The sequence below is a fragment of the Neovison vison genome, chromosome 2, assembly GCF_020171115.1.
Source record: "Neovison vison isolate M4711 chromosome 2, ASM_NN_V1, whole genome shotgun sequence".
Lineage (NCBI taxonomy): Eukaryota > Metazoa > Chordata > Mammalia > Carnivora > Mustelidae > Neogale > Neogale vison.
This window is the reverse complement of record NC_058092.1, coordinates 160,765,405-160,785,519: the sequence shown is the minus strand read 5'-3', so window position 1 is coordinate 160,785,519 and position 20,115 is coordinate 160,765,405. Positions and strand designations below refer to the sequence as shown.

Below are 20,115 nucleotides of genomic sequence, written 5' to 3'. Positions count from 1 at the left end.
TTCCAAAGTGCGTGGATGCTTCACCAGTCTCAGACTGACTGCAACGTGGAGAACTAAAGCAGGGGTCAGTGGAATGAAAACCGCATGATCAGATTTTCCTGGTGGCAGCCAACAGATGGCATTGAGCGGCTTTGTGTCATCCCTTGTAGTTTAAACTAGGAATTGACTGTCTGTTCTGTGAAAGACCAAATAGTAAACATTTGTTCTGTGGGCTCCACAGTCTTTTCTTCTTGCAGGTGCTTGGCTCTGCCATTGTATTGTGAAAGCTGGAGCCAGTTATGTAAACATGAGCTTGGCTGTATTTCAGTAAATAAAATTGACCAAAACAGGAGGACTTCTGGATTTGGCCCACGAGCCATAATGTGCTGGCATTTGGTTTAGTTGTTAAAGACCTCACATACATAATTTGGAAGTTCTGTTTGAGGAAATATGCAGTGTTTGCTAAAATTTATTTTTGTGGTCGAAAACTTTAGTTTGTGTTTCTTGTTATCAGAAAGTCTTGGGATACCTACAAATTACTCCTCATTTCTGAAGGGTTTAGAGCTTTTGACTATTATAAACTGAACCATCAGAGAGAGCCTGAGTGCTGAATTGGATTAAATAGCCTTGTTCCTGTTCAAGGGATCATCTTTAATTGGGTTTTTTCTCCAGGCTAAGCTCCCAGGCTTGTAACATCATATCTTGGGATGTCTTTGTAAAGCAAGCAAAAATATAGGTGTCAGTAGAGATAACTGTTTGCTAATAAATTTCTCCAACTTTAGATGGTGCTTTCTCAGCTGTTACCTATGGCTGAACAACTGTTAGAAAAAATCCAGAAGGAGCCGACAGCTGTCCTAAAAGATGAGGCCTTTATTTTACATCTCACTCTGGGAAAATATAATGAATATTCAGCTTCCCTTTTACATAAGGACCCAAAGAGTCTAGATATATTTATAAAAGCTGTACATACAACAGAGGAACTTTGCACAGGAATGCCAACCATTCAGATAACAGCTCTTGAAAAGGTCAGTGACTTTTTTAAAGACTAAAGTATGTTCAAGCTCTTAAAATTTTGTAATGTTTTACTTGGAGAACCTAAAGTGGACTGGACATGTTTTGAAATGGATATGATCTGTTTGGCCTGCTTTTGCAAAATTGAGTGATACATAGGTGTGATAAAGCTGCATTTTAGCTGACAAAATGGGAATAATATTACATCATAAAAAAGAACTGTTTAAAGGTCATTTTTGGGATTCACATTTGTTGAGCTCAATTGCCTTTTTTCTACCTCCTCTAGATTACAAAGCCATTTTTTGCAGCTATATCAGATGAAAAAGTTCAGCAGAAGCTTTTGCGCATGTTGTTTGATTTATTGGTGAACTGTAAAAATTCACATTGTGCTCAGACTGTTAGCAGTGTTTTTAAAGGGGTAAGTTATGCAGCTTCTATAATTTGTTTATTATTGTTCTCTTCCAAGTAATACCATGTTTAATCAACCTCTGATAATCCAGTGCTTTTAGAGTGTCAGATGTTAGCATTAATAAGAATCATGGACAAGTAGCTCATAGAGAAGTGCAGAATCAAAATTATAAGTCTTCACCACGATTTTTATTTTGTGAAATATTTATATTTTAACCAGGTTGGGTATAGTGTTAGTTTGGCTCTTACATTAGATGGGATCTATTTGTTTTATGCAAGGATTTTCAGTGGAGTACTACTTAACGGAGTAATCAACGGGTTCTACTTAAATAGTTGTTTGATGACATGTATATTGTGGAATTGAGCATGTGCTCATTGGTTTATATGTATATTAAAACATAGCTGTACATCAGAACAACCACTTAGTTACTTTGTTTTGTTGCTAAAAAGAAAACACAGAAAACAAGTTCACAAAAACAGGTACTAGTATGGGGAAGTCCTAGTATGCAGATTCACCAGTTCTCAGTATTTAACATATTTTCTTAGATTTCTGAGATGCGGATTTCTAAGTGAAACAAATTAAGCTACAGAACAGTGTGTATACTACACTCCTGTTTGTGTGGTGTTTTCGTCTTTATACAGCTGTTAGGACATGGAAAAGAATATGGTGGCATTTGCTTTCGGGGTTTGGGATTGGTTTGGGCTCTAAAGTCCTAGGTAAATGTGAAAGTGGACATGGACATTTAAGTCAACATCTGTTTCTCTAAGTTTATCCCATGAAGTGTATCATCAGTCATTCTTCCTTCATATTTCAGATTTCTGTTAATGCTGAACAAATCAGAATAGAACTGGAGCCACCAGACAAAACAAAGTCCTTGGGCACAATTCAACAAACGAGAAGACAAAAAATGCAGCAGAAGTAAGAGCTAGGAGTGCAATGAAAACATGCTATTTATTCCCCGGTCCTTGAATGTTATGAAACTATTATAATATTTTGATGCCCATTAATTTGGCATACATAGTATGATAATTTTTACTTTGCATTGATAGTGTTTGCTTTTCACATATTTTCTGTTTCCCAGAAAATCACAAGATCTAGAATCTGTTCAGGAAGTTGGAGGTTCTTACTGGCAAAGAGTAACCCTCATCCTAGAATTACTGCAGCACAAAAAGAAACTCAAAAATCCTCAGATACTGATACCAACTCTTTTTAACCTGCTGTCAAGGTACTGACACTTGCCTTTGCATTTGATCTATGAGAGAATAGGATTCTAATTCATGCACATCTTACTTAACATTCTTTTTTTTAAATATAGTCTTATCTTAACTAGTCTGTAAAATAAAGCAAGTTAAGTACTGTAGTTGAAAGGTTAAAAGAAAGTTGTTAGGTACCCATTGTTAATGCCCAAATTGATCATCCTCTTGTGTTGTATACTAAATGGCCATTCCCCTTATAGCCTGCTTCCTAACTTTCAGAAACGAGTTCTTGGGGCATGCCTACTTTAAAGATAAAGGGAGAAACCCGTTATGGTTTTTAAGTATAAATTACCAGATAGCTGTAGTGTTTGCCATTGTATTGTAGATAAAACTTGTTTTTGTCTGAAGAGAATGTAATTCTCAAGGTTCTCTAAGATTTCAAATAGGTTGATGGAGAGTACAACAGAGAAGAGAGATAAAATTTGACATTAAGCACCTGCCCATATGAGAAAAAAAATCAGTTAGAATCTTGTTTTTTATAGGCTGTGTTTAATGTAAATATTTTAGTTATTTCTAAGTAAATATGCTTTCTGGAAAGTGGTCATTAATGCATAAGTGAAATTGTGTAACTTCATTTCCCATTATGTCTTTGCCGGGGGTTCCTGAAGGAGCTTAGAACCTCTGCCACCGGAGCAGGGAAATATGGAATACACCAAACAATTAATTCTTAGTTGTTTGCTCAACATCTGCCAAAAACTGTCTCCAGATGGTAGCAAAATACCAAAGGGTATGTACTTTGTTGGAAGGAAACGATGGAAGGATTACTTGCTTTGCGTGCATATGTACCTACCACTTAGAGGTTTTTTTTTTTTTTTTTTTTTTTCCCCTCCTCACTCTAGATGTTCTGGATGAAGAAAAATTCAATGTGGAATTGATCGTTCAGTGCATCCGTGTTTCAGAGATGCCGCAGACCCATCACCATGCCCTTTTACTTTTGGGTACTGTTGCTGGAATATTTCCTGTAAGTACTAATGATTTTGAGACTTCAGATATTTTGATATTTTTTTTCTTCAGAGGAAATGCGTAAGTGCTCACTGGTCTGAATTCAGTCGACTTTGGGTCTTATTGGTGGGACTCTTAGCCCTGTCTCTTAACAGTTGTGGCACTGTAGCTGGTTGATCTTGCTAAGCTTCAGGTCCTCGTCTTGTAAAATGGCAATAATATTAACCTTCTTTGTAGGATTATTGTGAGGATGTGACTGGGTAGTTTATGATTTTCACTTAGCACAGAGCCTGACACCATGTAACTTCTAAGCAGTAGTGTTGGTGTTCCTTGACAAAAATTACCATCCCACTGTCCTCAGACAGCTTTTGTCCAGTGAGTTGAGAAAAAGTACTTTGATTATAAACTACCTCGGTGAGAGAAATCCTGTTGCTTATAGAAGTACATCTTTTGAAGGTAATTGAGATTTTTTTTTCCTGTTGGGGATTGAGGTCACAGGTTCTTAACCTGGGGTTCTCTGGGAGCTTTAGCGGTCTTTCAGTATACTCAACATCACATAGATTTTATGCATATAGAACTTTTTTCCTTGGAAGAGAATCAGTAGCCCTCAGAGGAGTTGATAACTAGAAACAATTAAGAATCATTCATATTTTTTCTTTGCTTTAATTGAAATATAGTTAATATACAATAAAATTCATCCATTTAAATGGGTTCTACTATTCACTGGTTTCAGTATGTTGACAGAGTTGTATAAATATCACCATTCTCTACTTCTAAAACATTTTCATCACCTCCAGAGAAACCCCATACTCATTAGCCATCACTCTTTTATTTCCTGTATCACTATAATTTCTGCCCCTGGCAAACACTAATCTACTTTCTCTCTCTTGGTTTACCTGTTCTGGACATTTCATGTAAATGGAATCCTATTATATGTGTGCTTTTTAATGCTTTACTTCTTCCACTTAGCACAATGTATCAAGGTTCATGAATGTTGAAGCTTGAGTCAGTATTTCTTTTTTATGGCCAAATAATATTCCAATGTATGTATGTGCCAGATTTTGCTTATTTGTTGGTCAGTTGACAGACCTTTATTTCTGTGTTTGGGGTATTGTGAATTACGCGCTGTGAACATTTGTATATGAGGTTTTGTATAAATATGTTTTGTGTTCTCTGGTATATACTGAGGTGTGGAATCTGTGAGTCAGAAGTTAACTTTAATTTTCTTAGAAATAGCTAAACTGTTTTCCAAAGCATCTGTATAATTTTGTACCCACTGGCAGTTATGAGAATTCTAATTTCTCTAAACCCTCTCTGCTAGCTGATCTTTTTTTTTTTTTTTTTAAAGTCATTCTTGGGTGTGTGAAGTTTCTTAGGATTTGGATTTTGCATTTCCTTAAATGCCTAATGTTGAGCATCTTTTCATGTGCTCATTGACCATTTATTTATCTTTGGAAAAATGTCTTTGGGAATCCTTTGCCCATTTTTAAATGGAGTTGTGTCTTCTTTTATTGCTAGACTATAATGAATCATTGATATTTGGTGTGCTTAAAATGGAAAATGTTGAAAGATGTATTTTCTTTCAGGATAAAGTTCTACACAACATCATGTCTATTTTTACATTTATGGGAGCCAATGTCATGCGTCTAGATGATACTTACAGTTTTCAGGTTATTAACAAGACTGTGAAGATGGTTATTCCAGCACTTATTCAGGTAAGCTGTCTTTATACCATCAGTAGTTTTTTATTGTTTAAGTGTGCTGCATACCCAACATGAAGCCCACCACAAGGCTTGAACTCATGATGCTGAGGTCAAGACCTAAGCAGGTAAAATCAAAAGAGTCAGACGCTTAACTGACTGAGCCACCCAGGTGCCCCAGGTTTTTTTTTGTTTGTTTGTTTTTGGTCTTTAAATTTTTACATAGTATGAAAGTAGAAGTAAAAAGTGATATTAAAAGCCTTTCTGAAATGCTCAGGTATTTGTGCTTCTTACATTTTAGAATGCTGAAGCTAATAATTAGTTTTAGTAACAATGTCCGTTCCAAAAATACAAGGAAACATGCGTAACTGTTTGCTGTGCTAAAGGGGTAGAACTATACCTGGGGCTTAATGTTACACTGACAGAGTGAATTTAAATTTGCTGTATATTGCACTTGGATAATACTGTTATGCAGGTTAGTGAAGGTAGGACATTTTAGAGTTACAGTGGCAAATTTGTTAATTCAACAAACATTTTCCAAGTGTTCTCTAAGAGCCATGTACTCAGAGATGATTGAGTCTCTGCCAGGAAGGATGAACCATTTGAAACTAAAAATCATCCTTAAAAATAAAAGAGCTTGATCATCTACATGAATTTTCTGTTTATCCCCACCTGTTGTTAGTGTCTTCTTCACATTATTGGCCATTCCAGGGATGACCGTATTCAGCACTCATCTTCTTTTAATCTTGGTATTAGGTTGATACTCTCTGTGTCCAACAAGTTGGCCAGTACAGGACACAGATATTAAAAGAAAAATAACTGTATGCATCAACATCATATATGCCAGTTGAATAGGTCTGTGCTGAAACAGTTCAGAATAAAAGATAGCACCCATGAGCCAGGAAGACCACAAAGTTTCATAAGAAATACAATTTGAACTGATAGGAATGAAGGACAGGATTTGCTTGATGAAATGACAAGGTCCAGGAATGTGTACAGTGTGTGTGTGTGAAGAATGTAAGTTAGAGTGATGTGTGGAGTTCAGAGTGTTGAGACAGAGAGAAGTAGAGGGCATTGGTTCATTCATTCTTGCATTCAACAACCGTATTTGTTGTATCAGTTCCAGAGTTCAGTGGTTTGACCATTATTCTGTAAGCAACAGGGAGTTTTTGGCCTTTTCTGTGTTCTGCTTATGTAGATTATACCCATTCTTCTCCGGGCAGAACACAAATCCTTCTTGTTGCGTGCACGTTCCCAGTTGGCCTAAGAGCAGACTTGTTCTGAGTGCCACATACTTGGGATCTGTCATTTAATACCTCCAGTTGGTATCTTTCCCCATGTGAGTCTTGTTCATACAGATGATAAATCTTTGTGGCGGGGCTCACATCCTACACATTATATTCCCCTCAGGGGCATGCACTCCCTGGTATGTAATCTGTCCTCACTGAATATTTACTAATAGGTCCTTGATTATTCATGTTCTTTTGATCATTTTTGGGGGGGGCACATCTGAAGGCCTTCCCAGGTCTACCTGAAAGCTTCCTTGTGAAGGGTTATTTGCTCCTACTCATTGTTTCTACTTGCTGTTCTGCAGTCTGATGGTGGAGACTCTGTAGAAGTCACGAGAAATGTGGAAGGAATCGTGGTGAAAATCATTAACGTGTTTGTGGATGCGCTGCCGCATGTTCCAGAGCACAGGCGCCTGCCCATCCTTGTTCAGCTTGTCGATACATTAGGTGCAGAAAGATTCCTCTGGGTTCTCCTCCTCCTGCTCTTTGAACAGTATGTCACTAAAACAGCGCTGGTGGCTGCCTATGGAGAAAAGGTCAGAGTACAGGGTGGGGTGACTAGAAGGAAATGCTGATGTTTCACACACACTTCGTGATACTTTCCAGTTCATGTGTAGGGCCAGTGATGCTTATGTCTGTTATTTACTTATTCATTTGTTTGTTTGTTTATTTTTTAAAGATTTTATTTATTTGATAGAGATTACAAGTAGGCAGAGAGGCAGGCAGAGAGAGAGGGGGGAAGCAGGCTCCCTGTTGAGCAGAGAGCCCTACGAGGGGCTTGATTCCAGGACCCTAATATTATGACCTGAGCAGAAGTCAGAGGCTTAACCTGCTGAGCCACCCAGGCACCCCTACTTATTTATTTATTAAAGATTTTTATTTATCCATTTGACAGCACAAGCAGGCAGAGTGGCAGGCAGAGGGAGCGAGAGAAGCAGGCTCCCCGCTGAGCAAGGGGCCTGATGTGGGACTTGATCCCAGGATTCTGGGATCATGACCTGAGCCACAGGCAGATGCTTAACCGACTGAACCACCCAGGCATCCCACTTATGTCCATTATTTAACAGTACTTGCTCAGAACTGTTTTAAAAGATATTTTTTACTTTTTTTTTTTTTTTTAAAGATTTTATTTATTTGACAGATCACAAGTAGGCAGAGAGGCAGGCGGAGGGTGCTTTGGTGGGGGAAGCAGGCTCCCTGCTGAGCAGAGAGCCCAGTGTGGGGCTCCATCCTAGGACCATGACCTGAGCTGAAGGCAGAGGCTTTAAACCACTGAGCCATCTGGTGCCCTGTTTTTGACATTCTTTACAGTTGCTTTCAGAGCCTGTGGCACTCCGAATACCCTCAGTAGCAATGGATTATTTGCTGTGGGTGATTGGACTTTCCTGAGAACTGGTCTGTAGTTCCATGCTAGGTGGTTCTGTTTTAAGCCTAACACAGTACGGCTATAAAGTAATTAAACTGTGTCTCTTGAAAATGGTTTTGAAGGCATTTCATGGGGAAGTGGAGGAGTGTCAGGATCATCAAAATTGTCACAACACTGGTGATTGTTTTTAAGAGCCCTGTTTGCATAGATGAGGATAGAACTTCTAGGTCAAGGTTAGGCTTTTAAATGACTTTTTAGACAGAGGATCTGGGATAGGTCTAGATCTACCCTAAGTAAAGGAACATATTCTGTTCTGCTAGAAATCACAATGCAGATTTTCCTGGAATTAGGCCCACACAGTTCTCATAAATTGGCTTTTTTATGTAGGACATTTTGTAACTCATTCATCTGGGATACACATGACCATAAGGAACAATACGTAATGCCTTTGCATGCTAAGAAATATTTTTAAAACATTTCCCTAACGTGTACTTACTAACAAATTGGTTAGGTATAGTTTTATTACCTTTTTCTCTTCTTTGTACAGGATGCTATTTTAGAGGCAGACACTGAATTTTGGATTGCAGTCTGTTGTGAATTTAGTGTCCAACATCAGATACAAAGCTTGATGAATATTCTTCAGTACTTAATAAAGTTGCCAGAAGAAAAAGAAGGTAAGCGTTAAGTGTTAATTACTGTTTCATCTGAAAGATTAAGAGAAGCAGAAGACTGTGCATGTTATCCTTAGAGCACATAGTACGTTTTTAGAAGGGTTTTTTGCAAGTAACTTAATAATTTTTTTTTTTTAAAGATTTTATTTATTTATTTGTCAGAGAGAGAGGGAGAGAGAGCGCAAGCACAGGCAGACAGAGGCAGAGGGAGAAGCAGGCTCCCTGCCGAGCAAGGAGCCCAATGTGGGACTCGATCCCAGGACGCTGGGATCATGACCTGAGCCGAAGGCAGCTGCTCAACCAACTGAGCCACCCAGGCGTCCCGTACTTAATAATTTTTAAATTATGTATGATTGTGTGTCTTCTCAAGTCCTTGTGGAAAATAGAAAGTAGGACTTGAGCTCACCTCTCCTCACACACTGGCTTTTTTACTGCTTGGCTTCTGTGGATGTGTTGGCTGTGGAGTGTTACTAGGGGCACCAGGATGCGTTACGGTAAAATGACAGCAGGTTAGCAGGGACTTAATAGCTGTCTCTTGACTTCCCATTAAAATATTTGTGAAGAGACAGGAAGAAGAAAAACAGCACAACTTTGGTAACTAGGGGCGCCTCAGTGGCCGTTGGTTAAGCATCTGGCTTTGGCTCAGGTCGTGATTCCAGGGTCCTGGGATCAAGCCCCATGTCGGGCTCCTGGCTCACCGGGGAGCCTGCTTTTCCTTGTTCCTCTGCCTGCCGTGCCTCCTGCTTGGCTTGCTTTCTCTTACTCTCTGTCAAGTAAATAAATAAGAACTTTTTTTTTTTTTTTTTTTAAGATTTTATTTATTTATTTGACAGACAGAGATCACAAGTAGGCAGAGAGAGAGGAGGAAGCAGACTCCCCCGCTGAGCAGAGAGCCCGATGTGGGGCTCGATCCCAGGACTCCGGGATCATGACCTCAGCCGAAGGCAGAGGCTTTAACCCACTGAGCCACCCGGGCGCCCCAATAAATAAGATCTTTTTAAAAATAAATAAATAAATAAATATTAAAATTTTGCTTTGTATGTGAGTCTAGAAAATAATTCCACCAGTGAGACTGGTTTAAGAAAGGGTTTGATGTGTTCTTCATTCTCTGCCTTTTGAAGCAGAGCAGCAAGGAGTCCACAGGGACTATTTTTTGTACAGCTAGCTGATTTGGCCCTGCAGCGGCTTGTTTGATCCTCCATTCTGCTTAGGTCTGGCAGGGACATACCAGCCTGGAGAGCTGTATATAGTAACCTGTTTATGGAAGAAGTCTTCAATTAGAGTCACTCTCTAGGACAGTGTTTTCTAAGTGGCCCATTGTGGACTCCTAATTACTGTATCTTCAAACCCTTCTATATTAGATAAATGTGGATATGGGATTCTACAAACTTTTAGGAGACACATCTGTGAACTTTTAGAATTAAACGTTGAAGCTAGAGAAGACCCTTCCTTTATTCTGCCCCGGGCCATTAAGTCAATGCCTCTGGGGCTTCAGGATTGGGAATAGATGCAATACTAAAAGACACATTTTGTAGTGCTTTTGTCTTTCATTTGCTTGTCTTAGTTGCCTTGGGTATTTTTTGTTTGTTGTACTCCCAGGACTCTTGGATATGTTAATAAATATACATCTTTTACTAATTCAGAAGATGAAAAACTGGGTGTGGTAGATTCACAAATTCCAATCAGAAAATTATATCCCATGTACCGTGCTCTTTATATCCATATCTTTCTAAAGATTTCACATGAAGATGAGTGAGGTCACTTGTCATCTTGTTCTTTTTCAGAAGCTGTTCCCAAAGCTGTATCAACTAAAAGTGAATCACAAGAAGAAGTGCTACAGATTTTTAATGTAGACACTCACACTAGCAAGCAACTGCGGCATTTTAAGTTCTTGTCAGTGTCCTTCATGTCTCAGCTCCTGGCTTCCAGCCATTTTATCAGAAAGGTGATATGTTTTTTAAATGTATTTATGAAAAAATTATTTTTTTTGAAGGAACTATTTTGAAAAAATTATTTTTTTTGAAGGAACTATTGTTTAAAATAGTAAAAAGAGATTGGCAAATATAAAAACATGAGGCAGCCCTTAAAGATAAGAAAAATACAGTAGACTTTACCATAAACAATTTGGTGTGATCTGTTTTGGCTGTACACATGTAAACCCTGCCACTCCATCGTTCCACTCTCCAGCGGTACACAGGCATACCTTGTTTTACTGTGCTTTATGGTGCTATGTGTATTTTGTTTTTTTACAAATTGTAGGCTTGTGGCCTCATGCACCAGTTTTCCAACAGCAATTGATCACCTCAAACTTTTTCATTTTATTTGGTACGGTGACCTGTGATAAATGATGACGACTTGCTGAGAGATCAGGGGATGGTTAGCATTTTTTAGCAATAGGGTATTTCTAAGGTATGTACATTGTTTTTTTTTTAGATACAACACTATTGCACATGTGATAGACTACAGTTAGCATGAATATAGCTTATATGCCCAGGGAAACTTACATGCCCAGAAAGTTCATTCGACTCACTTTACTGTGATGACTTTATTGTGCTGGTCAGGACCTGAATCTACAGAATCTTCGAGGTATGCCTGTGCACCCAGCAGAAACATACACACAAGCCAACGTTTAGCAGACGTGCTACAACACATTGAGGAGAACTCCCGTGAGAGCGGTAGTTGTGGTAGCCCAGAACTGGCAGCAAGCCAGGTGTGTGTGAACAAGAGGTGAAGTGTCCGTCGACATAAATGGACACGAGTGAATCTCAAAAAGGCAATAGTAAAAGAAAACAGGCAGACACACAAGAATACGCCCTAATTCCAGTTATGTAAAGTTGAGAAACAAGCACAACAAATCTGTGGTGTTAGAAGTAAGGACAGTGTTTACCTTTGGGAAGGAGGGAAAGAGTGGTAATGAGATCAGGTAGAGGAAGGATTCTGAAGTGCTTCTAATTGTAGGCTCTTTCTTTATCTGCAAACAGCAAGCTGTGATTTAGATGTCTTCCTGTTTGTGTGTTAAACTTTACACACAGGAAGAAGGAAATACAGAAGCAAAATGAAAAGGAAGGATTGGGAACATCAGAGTGGTTGAACATTAGAAAGTCTGTTCTGTTTCTACTGCATGAGCGGGTCAACAGGGGAAACCGTATGACAATTGAAGAATTTATAGAGAAATCATTAGATAAATTCAGTACTTATCATGGTTTAAGAAAAATCCTCCTAGCCTCCAACATGGATGGGAACTTCCTTGGCCTAATATAAACCAGAAACTGGTTTATATCCCACTTCTTAATGAGACAGACATTGTAAGTCTGGAACAAGGAGGATGTCCTGTCCCATTGCCGTTTCTATTCTGCAAAAGAATGGAGCCTAAGAATCAGAAAACATGGTCACCAAGCTCCTAGAGCGAATAATTCATTTTGCAGGCTTGCTTGATAGGGGTTAGTGTGGACACTCCTGAGGATCCGCCTGCCGAGGACAGTGGTGGTGCACGAGCAGTCGGAGGGGTCACACCCGTGCAAAAGCGAGGGAGGTGATGATGTGGCGGGAGCTTTGCGAAGTAGGTGGGGAAAGAGAACTGTCCTATAACTAGAACCACCAGGGTTTGTTTTCCATTGGGGGAAGGAAGACTGATCTCACACTGTATACAAAAGATAATTTTAAGTAGATTGTGAAAAGGAACACTTAGAAGAAAATTGAGAACAGTGTGACCAGAGGATGGAGAATTAATTTAAAAGTTCAGTTCAACAAAAGGCCACCATAAACAAAATGAAAAGAAAGCCACAGTTACAAAGTTCATAAATTCAGTTCCCCTAAGAACATCTGGCAGAGAATATGAATTCACTAAAAAGGGAACAGAAATGGCCAATTAATATGCAACGAACTACATTCCTAGTAGGAAGGAAATTGCAGATTAAATGGTAATGCCACTCTGATGTCCCTCAGATTAGCAAAAATTTAAAAGCTCTTACTACCAAGAAGTGGCAAGGCTGTGGGGACACAGTTATTTGTGTCCACAGTGACGGCTAAGGTCTCTGAATAGGGACTTCAGAAAGCACACGGCAGTCTCCAGGTTGGAGATGCGCATCTCCTCTGATCTAGCCATTCCCTTTCTTGGGTATGTGCCCTACAGAAAGGGGCCCGCTTGTTCAGGGAGATAAACAAAAATGTTCTTTTCTAATGTTCTTACCAGCAGAAGACATGGACATAAACCAAAATGTCCATGGTAAACAGAGGTGGATGAGCAGATACGGCATGGTATGTCCTGTGATGTATGCAGGGAGCACTGTGTGCCTTTAAATAAGCACTAGGACGACATGAGTTCCCATAGACAGATCCCAGAACTCCCATATTCCCAGAAAAGCACATTGCCAACTGCTGTGTACTCTGACTGCATTTAACGGCAGGTTCAAGTTGGTGGGGCTGGGGGTATTGGGAGAAGGGAAGAGGGAGCAGTACATGGGACTACACCTGTATCTGTAGTGTTCAGGATCTTAAAATCAGCTAAGAGTTAAGGAAAGCATTTCATAAAATATCATAAAATTAGTATAAAATATAATAAAATATGCATAGAATAGCTAAATTAAGGGGAACCAGAGTTCTTGAAGTATGATGGGGATAATCTGAACCTGATTAAATTGTAAGGTCAGAAAACAGCCCCTGGGAAGTTTGAACTGAATAGTCTTAGATAGCTGAGTTTTACTGCACTTACCTCAAATGATGTTATTACTAATGTCCATACTGTTCTGATGATATGATGTTTTCTTTAAAAATTAGGTAGTTGAAAGTGGTGGTCCTCAGGTTTTAAAAGGCCTTGAACAGAGGTATGTTACTTTTTTTTAACTTGGAAATAATTTCCAACCTTATATCAAAAGCCGAGAGTCGTGCACAAAATTCTCATATGAGTCTCCTTTGTTTTAGGTTGCTGGAAACAGTTCTTGGCTATATTAATGCTGTAGCACAATCCGTGGAGAAAAATGCAGACAAACTAACTGTGAAATTTTGGCGGGCACTGCTGAGCAAAGCCTATGACATGTTAGATAAGGTAGGTTTTCATTTCTCCCCATCTGCTATGTTTTGTTGACTGTTTATGTCATCTTGAAATGATCTGACATAACAAAGTTTTACTTAAAAAATAAACTTAGCAATAGTCTTTTCTTAATATACTGCAGCTCACATGTTTCTTAGAAAAGAATCCCTTGATGGCTAGAAAGAAATTCGTCTGTAAAAGGATTGTTTCCCTACCAATTATGAGAACATGTGTCTCTGTCTCAGAACATGTGTCTCATATGCTTTGAATATTCAGACATCTAATACTGTATTATGTTCCACTTTATTCAAGTGAAATAGAAAAATACCTCTTTAGGTGGAGTGTTGGGGGATACTAGAAATATCACTGGCCTTGACATTAGGATCACTGTTCAAAATCTAACTACAAGGCTTGGAACAGTTCACTTACTCTTAGCATCAGCCTTTTTTCCTTTTTTAAATAAACATGGTTAGTAATGCGTCCCTGAAAGGTTAGTCTAAGAAATAAGAAAAAGGATCTCTAAGTGCCTGGAACCTAGAAGCTCTGCAGTGAATAGAAGTCTTTCTTATTCTGAATGGATCTTCCTTTTTAAAAAATTTTTTTGTTCATTGTGACTGCCATCTAGGTCAATGCCTTGCTGCCCACAGAGACATTCATTGCTGTGATCAGGGGGCTGCTGGATAACCCATTGCCATCTGTACGCCGGAAAGCACTGGATCTTTTGAACAATAAGCTACAGCAGAATATATCCTGGAAAAAGAAAATTGTAAGTGGAGTCCATATGCTGGACCCATTTACCATTCTTGGCTTTATCACAGCACTGCATTTAACTCCCTAAGTTCATCCAGTGGTACAGTTTGAATAAGTGTATCATTTTCTGAACATAATGCCGTTGAGGTGTGTTTCTAACATGTGATGTTAATTCTTATAGGAATTGTGGTAAGAGTTCTTAGAATAGAATCTCAGCCTAGTGGAATTCTTGCTAATAAGGGCCAGATGTTGTGGTTTAGCATACTGCTTTAGCATAATTCTGAAATTGGTCACAAGCACATTCACTGGCTCAGTGGTAAATAAAGCAGGTGGGGAAACAGTTGCTTGTGTAGAATTGTTTGGCATAGGACGTCCTGATCTGATTTCCATTTAGACGGTCTCAAACAGTAAAAGTGGGAAAATGGACTAGTGTTTTATTTTGCAGCTTTAATTATATGAAAATCTTGGCTGACCTCTTCAGGTTTATCGTTTCCTCAAACTGGTTCCAGTCCTTTTGGCCATTGTGCAGCATAAAAAAACGACAGTAGAAGAACAAGCAATAAACAGACAGACAGCATTGTATACCCTGAAGCTTTTATGCAAGAATTTTGGTGCAGAAAATCCAGACCATTTTGTCCCAGTGCTGAACACTGCAGTGAAACTGATTGCACTGGAAATGAAAGAAGAGAAGAATGTCTTGGGGAGTGCTCTGCTGTGTGTGGCCGAGGTGGCCTCCACCCTGCAAGCACTGGCCATCCCCCAGCTTCCCAGGTGGGCTGACTGGGACCTGGGATGGGAACTGTCACTTTGGGTTTCTGGTACATGTTGAAAAATACGTTAGTGGCTTTTTTGCCTCTAAGTAAAAGTTACGTAACCTTAGTTATAGACGTGATCTTTGCTTCAAGCTAAAACCTACAACATTATCATATCCCTTTATGATGGTTATTGTCCCCTGATTTTTCATTCCCCTTTGGCCTGCTGTAACTAGGAAGTGTAGGGGGTAAAGTCCCTCTAGAGGGCCCCATCTCTTTGGGCAAAAGCTGCATCCTGCTGCCCACATTCTGAAGTTGGATGCTCCTGCTTTGGTATTTACTGGTTGCGCAGCCCTGGGCAGTTTACTTAGTCTGTTAGAGCTTTGCCATCTCTAAAACCAAGATTGTACCTCCCACATGGGATTCGGGTGGGACCATGAGTGTAAGGGTTTTCACACAGTGCCTGACACATAGCAAATGTTAAATTGAGAGACCCCGTTATTTTTAAAAATTACTGCGTAACCATGGGTACTGGGAGATCTTGCTCTTGGACTCATAACATGTGCAGACGCCGTTTTGTGGACTGTGCAGTGAGGTGATGTATCAGGCACAGTTTGGATTTTTTCATGACTTCAACTTAAAGTTACGCTGCAACTCTTGTTTTCTCATTTTAGCCTGATGCCATCATTGTTGACAACAATGAAAAACACCAGTGAGCTGGTCACTGGTGAGGTCTATCTGCTCAGTGCTTTGGCGGCCCTGCAGAAGGTTGTGGAGACCCTCCCACACTTCATCAGCCCTTACCTAGAAGGGGTCCTGTCACAGGTGAGCCACAGTGACCTCAACATCTTGTCTGAGATGGCAGGGGTGGGAGAAGAGGACAAATTACAAAACTAACAATTTTGTTTATTCTTTAAGTTTTTAGTTTCTGTTTCACAGAAGGCTCTTATTTCTGAAAGCTGTCTTGCTTTTTTAGTAAAAGTTCCCTTTTTCTCTCCCATTGTCCCACTTGCTTGATTGTGACAGTGATATGGTTATTGCTGTCTTGCAAGGCTCCTCTCTCTCGATTTTGCAGAATGTGTTTTATTGCCTTTCTTCTGCCTCCCCGCCATGAGATTTTTGGCATTAGGCTGGTAGAGCTGCATTTTATTACTTCTTACAGGAACTAGTGTGCCCTGTTTCTAACACGGATTTTTTAATCGTAAGGTATCTTTCAGAGCAGGATTCCTCTGTCGTAGTTCACTGCATACTTGGCAGATAGGCAGCAGGCAAGTGACATTTCTAACTGAAAATGCCCCCAAAGGATCCTTGTTCTGTTCTGTCATTTGCCATCTATGAGGTTAGGAGCCTTAACTGCCATGGTGAAAATTACTTAGCTGATTCACACACTCTATAGCTAAGATTTAAATTACAGAAAGGGACCACTGCATCTGAGGAGCTTTCTCGGAAGAACTGGACTTTCTCATGGTCTCTGCATTCCTGTCCTCTAAAAAAACAAAAACAGAAACAAAAGACAGTGGGAGTGGGGCACCTGGGTGGCTCAGTGGGTTAAAGCCTCGGTCTTTGGCTCAGGTCGTGAAATCAGGGTCCTGGGATCAAGCCCCACAACGGGCTCCCTGCTCAGTGGGGAGCCTGCTTCCCCCTCTCTCTCTGCCTACTTGTAATCTCTCTCTCTCTCTCTGTCAAATAAATAAAATCTTAAAAAAAAAAAAAAGAACAACAACAGTGGGCATGCTCTGTGTCCTTCTGCCTTCCACCATGTATCTACATCCCTGACTCCCACCTGGGAAAGAGGCATCTATTCATTTTTCTCTACAGATATTCAGGGCTGGCTTTAAAAGGGATTCTGTGTGAAGCGCACTGAGCTTTCGGCAACCACTGTCATCTGAACTGAGTTCTGTAGTGTGCAGACATTGTCAGTGAGTTCTAATACTGGCTTTGATCACTCTCTTTATATTCCTACAGGTGGTTCATTTGGAGAAAATCACTAGTGAAATGGGTTCTGCCTCACAAGCTAATGTCCGTGTCATATCCCTTAAGACGACACTGGCTACCACACTCTCACCCCGAGTCTTACTGCCAGCAGTCAACAGAACGTACAAGCAAATTGAGAAGAACTGGAAGGTTAGATCATACTGGGTATTAGACTTTGGAGAAGGGAGATACAGTACTAAAATTCTTAAGTTTTCCCTTAAAGAAGAGGATTAATTCCTCAATGAATGCATTAATGAACTCTGAGAATATTAAAAATTGGCACATCTCTTTACTCTGTCACTGGTAGAACCACATGGGTCCATTTCTGAGCATCCTGCAGGAGCACATTGGGGTCATGAAGAAGGAGGAGCTCACCTCCCATCAGTCTCAGCTGACCACGTTTTTCTTGGAAGCCCTGGACTTCCGAGCACAACACCCTGAAGTAAGCTTATTTCCTCTTCCCCAAATCCTAAAGTTATCTGCCTGTTTAAGAGCCAGAGAAAAATCTCGCTGTGTAACCCGTTTTATTTGTGGAAGTTATTGAGAGCCAGATGTTAGTAATCTGGCTAATAGATCAGATGCTCTTTTGTTTTCAGAATGATCTGGAGGAAGTGGGAAAAACAGAAAATTATATCATTGACTGTCTAGTAGCCATGGTTGTAAAACTTTCCGAAGTCACGTTCAGGCCACTGTTCTTCAAGGTAGGCTTTCTTCTCCCACGTCTCCTTTGTATCCAGATAGAAACGGTACAAGAGAAATAGAATAAAGTAATCCTACTTGATCTTTTTAGCTGTTTGATTGGGCTAAAACAGAGGATGCCCCAAAGGACAGACTGTTGACATTTTACAACTTGGCGGATTGCATTGCTGAAAAGCTGAAAGGGCTTTTTACTCTGTTTGCTGGCCACTTGGTAAAGCCTTTCGCTGACACCTTGAACCAGGTGAACATCTCCAAAACAGGTTGGTAGCGGACTCTAGTTCAGTGGACACCTTTACTCTTGCTACCTTACACACGGTACAGTAAGTGTAAGTGTAAGGAAGGTGAAGTTTTTACTTCATGGTCAGTTGACAGGCATTGAAGTGTTTGTTTCAGGGTAATGAAAGCGTGTTATGGTCAACTGATGCACTTGGGAGAGAGAATAAAGCACATGGGCACGAACTGTAAGTTCCTGAAAGGAACTGTAAGACGTTCAGACTGGCGCAGTGCGCACTGCCCAGTGACCCACTTGACAGCTGCTAATTGAACTTGCCAAACTAAGTGATCTGAGAATCTTCTCCTAAAGAAGTTATGTATCCAGAGCCATTCATATTGTGCCTTCATCCTGATTGTTTTATCATTTTAGAAATACCGTTCTGTTTGTGGTGGTAATAATGATTTGAATTTAAACATTGGCGATTAAATTGTGAAAAATTTTTTTTCACTTTCTCTCCTATCTACAGATGAAGCGTTTTTTGATTCTGACAAGGACCCTGAAAAGTGTTGCTTGCTCTTACAGTTTATTTTGAACTGTTTGTATAAAATCTTCCTTTTTGATACTCAGCATTTTATCAGTAAAGAGAGAGCAGAGGCCTTGATGATGCCCCTGGTGGACCAGGTAACCAAATAGAACCATCTCTTTTTGACAAACAATGAGGAAGCCGCCATCCCTGTTAAGGTGTTACTAGATTTTAACATCTACTAAAAATTACAGCTGCTGGGTTTTAATCTCCAGACTTCTTAATGAAATTTTTATTTCAAAATTGATTTTTGTTTTGAATGGAAGGAACTTCTCTTCACAGTGGTGTGTACTAAGTCTTACTTTTGAATTTTTCAAATGAAAGGCATGATATAAGGCATCATGGTTAGATTTTTAATTTTCTAAACTTGAATTTATTGAGAATGTTTCAGGACTTGCTGCTCTCTGGAAGAACTCCTGTCAGCTGTTCTGCTAGAGGGAAAAGAGTGATGCTAAGGGCTAGGAGAGTCTGAGCTCCAAAAGGTGGTAAATTTGTTCTAGAGAAAGTACTAGAATTACACCTGGAAAAAAAAAAAGTTACCTTTTGAGCCTGCTGCCATCATGAAAGAGAGTGAAGAATTACTTACACATTGGGTATTTTTTCAAACAGAAAGGAGACTTGTTGCTCAAAGTCCTTGTCTCTCCCTCTTTATAGCTAGAAAACAAGCTGGGAGGGGATGCACGCTTCCAGGAGCGGGTAACGAAGCACCTGATCCCCTGCATCGCGCAGTTCTCCGTGGCCATGGCAGATGACTCCCTTTGGAAGCCGCTGAACTACCAGATTCTGCTCAAGACCAGAGACTCCTCACCCAAGGTAGGAACCGTGGTTGACAAGCATTGAAGCTGTGTGTTCACCATACAGTCTGAACAACCTTAAAGCAGTCAAGGATATTAGGACCCTGGTAAATCTGCAGGGACACAGCTTGTCGTGTAGAACTAGAGGATGCTTATGAGGCAGAAGTTTGAGCCTGACAAATTTTTGGTTTTTACCTAAACGCTATATATAAAAAACAGAAGTGCTCTCCCCACCGCAGTGTGTTAGACCCAAGTACTAACATTTTTGTAAATACTTCGAAATTTTGAGAAAACCTGAATTCCACTGTTTAAGTGTCTTTGTGTTCCCAGAGACAGTCTTTCAGTTTGCCACAGAATATTCCTTTGAGTTAGAACAGTGTATTATCTTCACTGTAATTTATCAGGCTTAGGATTTTGTGGAATCGTGAAAGGTAAGCAGCTCACTGGCCTGCACGAGGATGAGTGGAAATTAAAATCCCATGTCTGAGTGTCAGTGTTGCCAAACTGGTTAGCAGAGAATCACCATTTCTCTAATTATCATACAGGAGCCTCAGTGAATAATACAGACCAAAGCAAATTTTATTGAAAGGTTTTGTACTTGAAATTCATAATATTTATTTATGAGAACAATGAAGCTGTTTTCATGAGCCCCCAGATTTTATTTAAGATTTTATTTATTCATTTGATAGGCAGAGAT

General features: G+C 39.8%; 1 protein-coding gene across 3 annotated transcripts in view; it reads left to right on the top strand.

The window, feature by feature from the left end:
* The window catches only part of HEATR1 (HEAT repeat containing 1), a 47,495-nt gene that overhangs the window by 24,641 nt on the left and 2,739 nt on the right, over positions 1 to 20,115 (top strand). For 2 of the 3 annotated variants that reach the window (XM_044239400.1, XM_044239399.1), the window contains exons 23-43: positions 762 to 1,004; positions 1,277 to 1,408; positions 2,214 to 2,317; positions 2,481 to 2,624; positions 3,264 to 3,382; positions 3,495 to 3,616; positions 5,184 to 5,312; positions 6,892 to 7,122; positions 8,500 to 8,626; positions 10,408 to 10,568; positions 13,400 to 13,446; positions 13,544 to 13,667; positions 14,278 to 14,418; positions 14,884 to 15,173; positions 15,829 to 15,979; positions 17,120 to 17,278; positions 17,436 to 17,570; positions 17,725 to 17,829; positions 17,919 to 18,087; positions 18,568 to 18,722; positions 19,279 to 19,437. In XM_044239400.1, coding sequence (XP_044095335.1) covers positions 762 to 1,004; positions 1,277 to 1,408; positions 2,214 to 2,317; positions 2,481 to 2,624; positions 3,264 to 3,382; positions 3,495 to 3,616; positions 5,184 to 5,312; positions 6,892 to 7,122; positions 8,500 to 8,626; positions 10,408 to 10,568; positions 13,400 to 13,446; positions 13,544 to 13,667; positions 14,278 to 14,418; positions 14,884 to 15,173; positions 15,829 to 15,979; positions 17,120 to 17,278; positions 17,436 to 17,570; positions 17,725 to 17,829; positions 17,919 to 18,087; positions 18,568 to 18,722; positions 19,279 to 19,437 — 3,147 coding nt within the window. Of the gene's footprint in view, positions 1 to 761; positions 1,005 to 1,276; positions 1,409 to 2,213; positions 2,318 to 2,480; positions 2,625 to 3,263; positions 3,383 to 3,494; positions 3,617 to 5,183; positions 5,313 to 6,891; positions 7,123 to 8,499; positions 8,627 to 10,407; positions 10,569 to 13,399; positions 13,447 to 13,543; positions 13,668 to 14,277; positions 14,419 to 14,883; positions 15,174 to 15,828; positions 15,980 to 17,119; positions 17,279 to 17,435; positions 17,571 to 17,724; positions 17,830 to 17,918; positions 18,088 to 18,567; positions 18,723 to 19,278; positions 19,438 to 20,115 lie in introns of those variants that run through there. The other variant, XM_044239401.1, reaches the window with a different exon arrangement.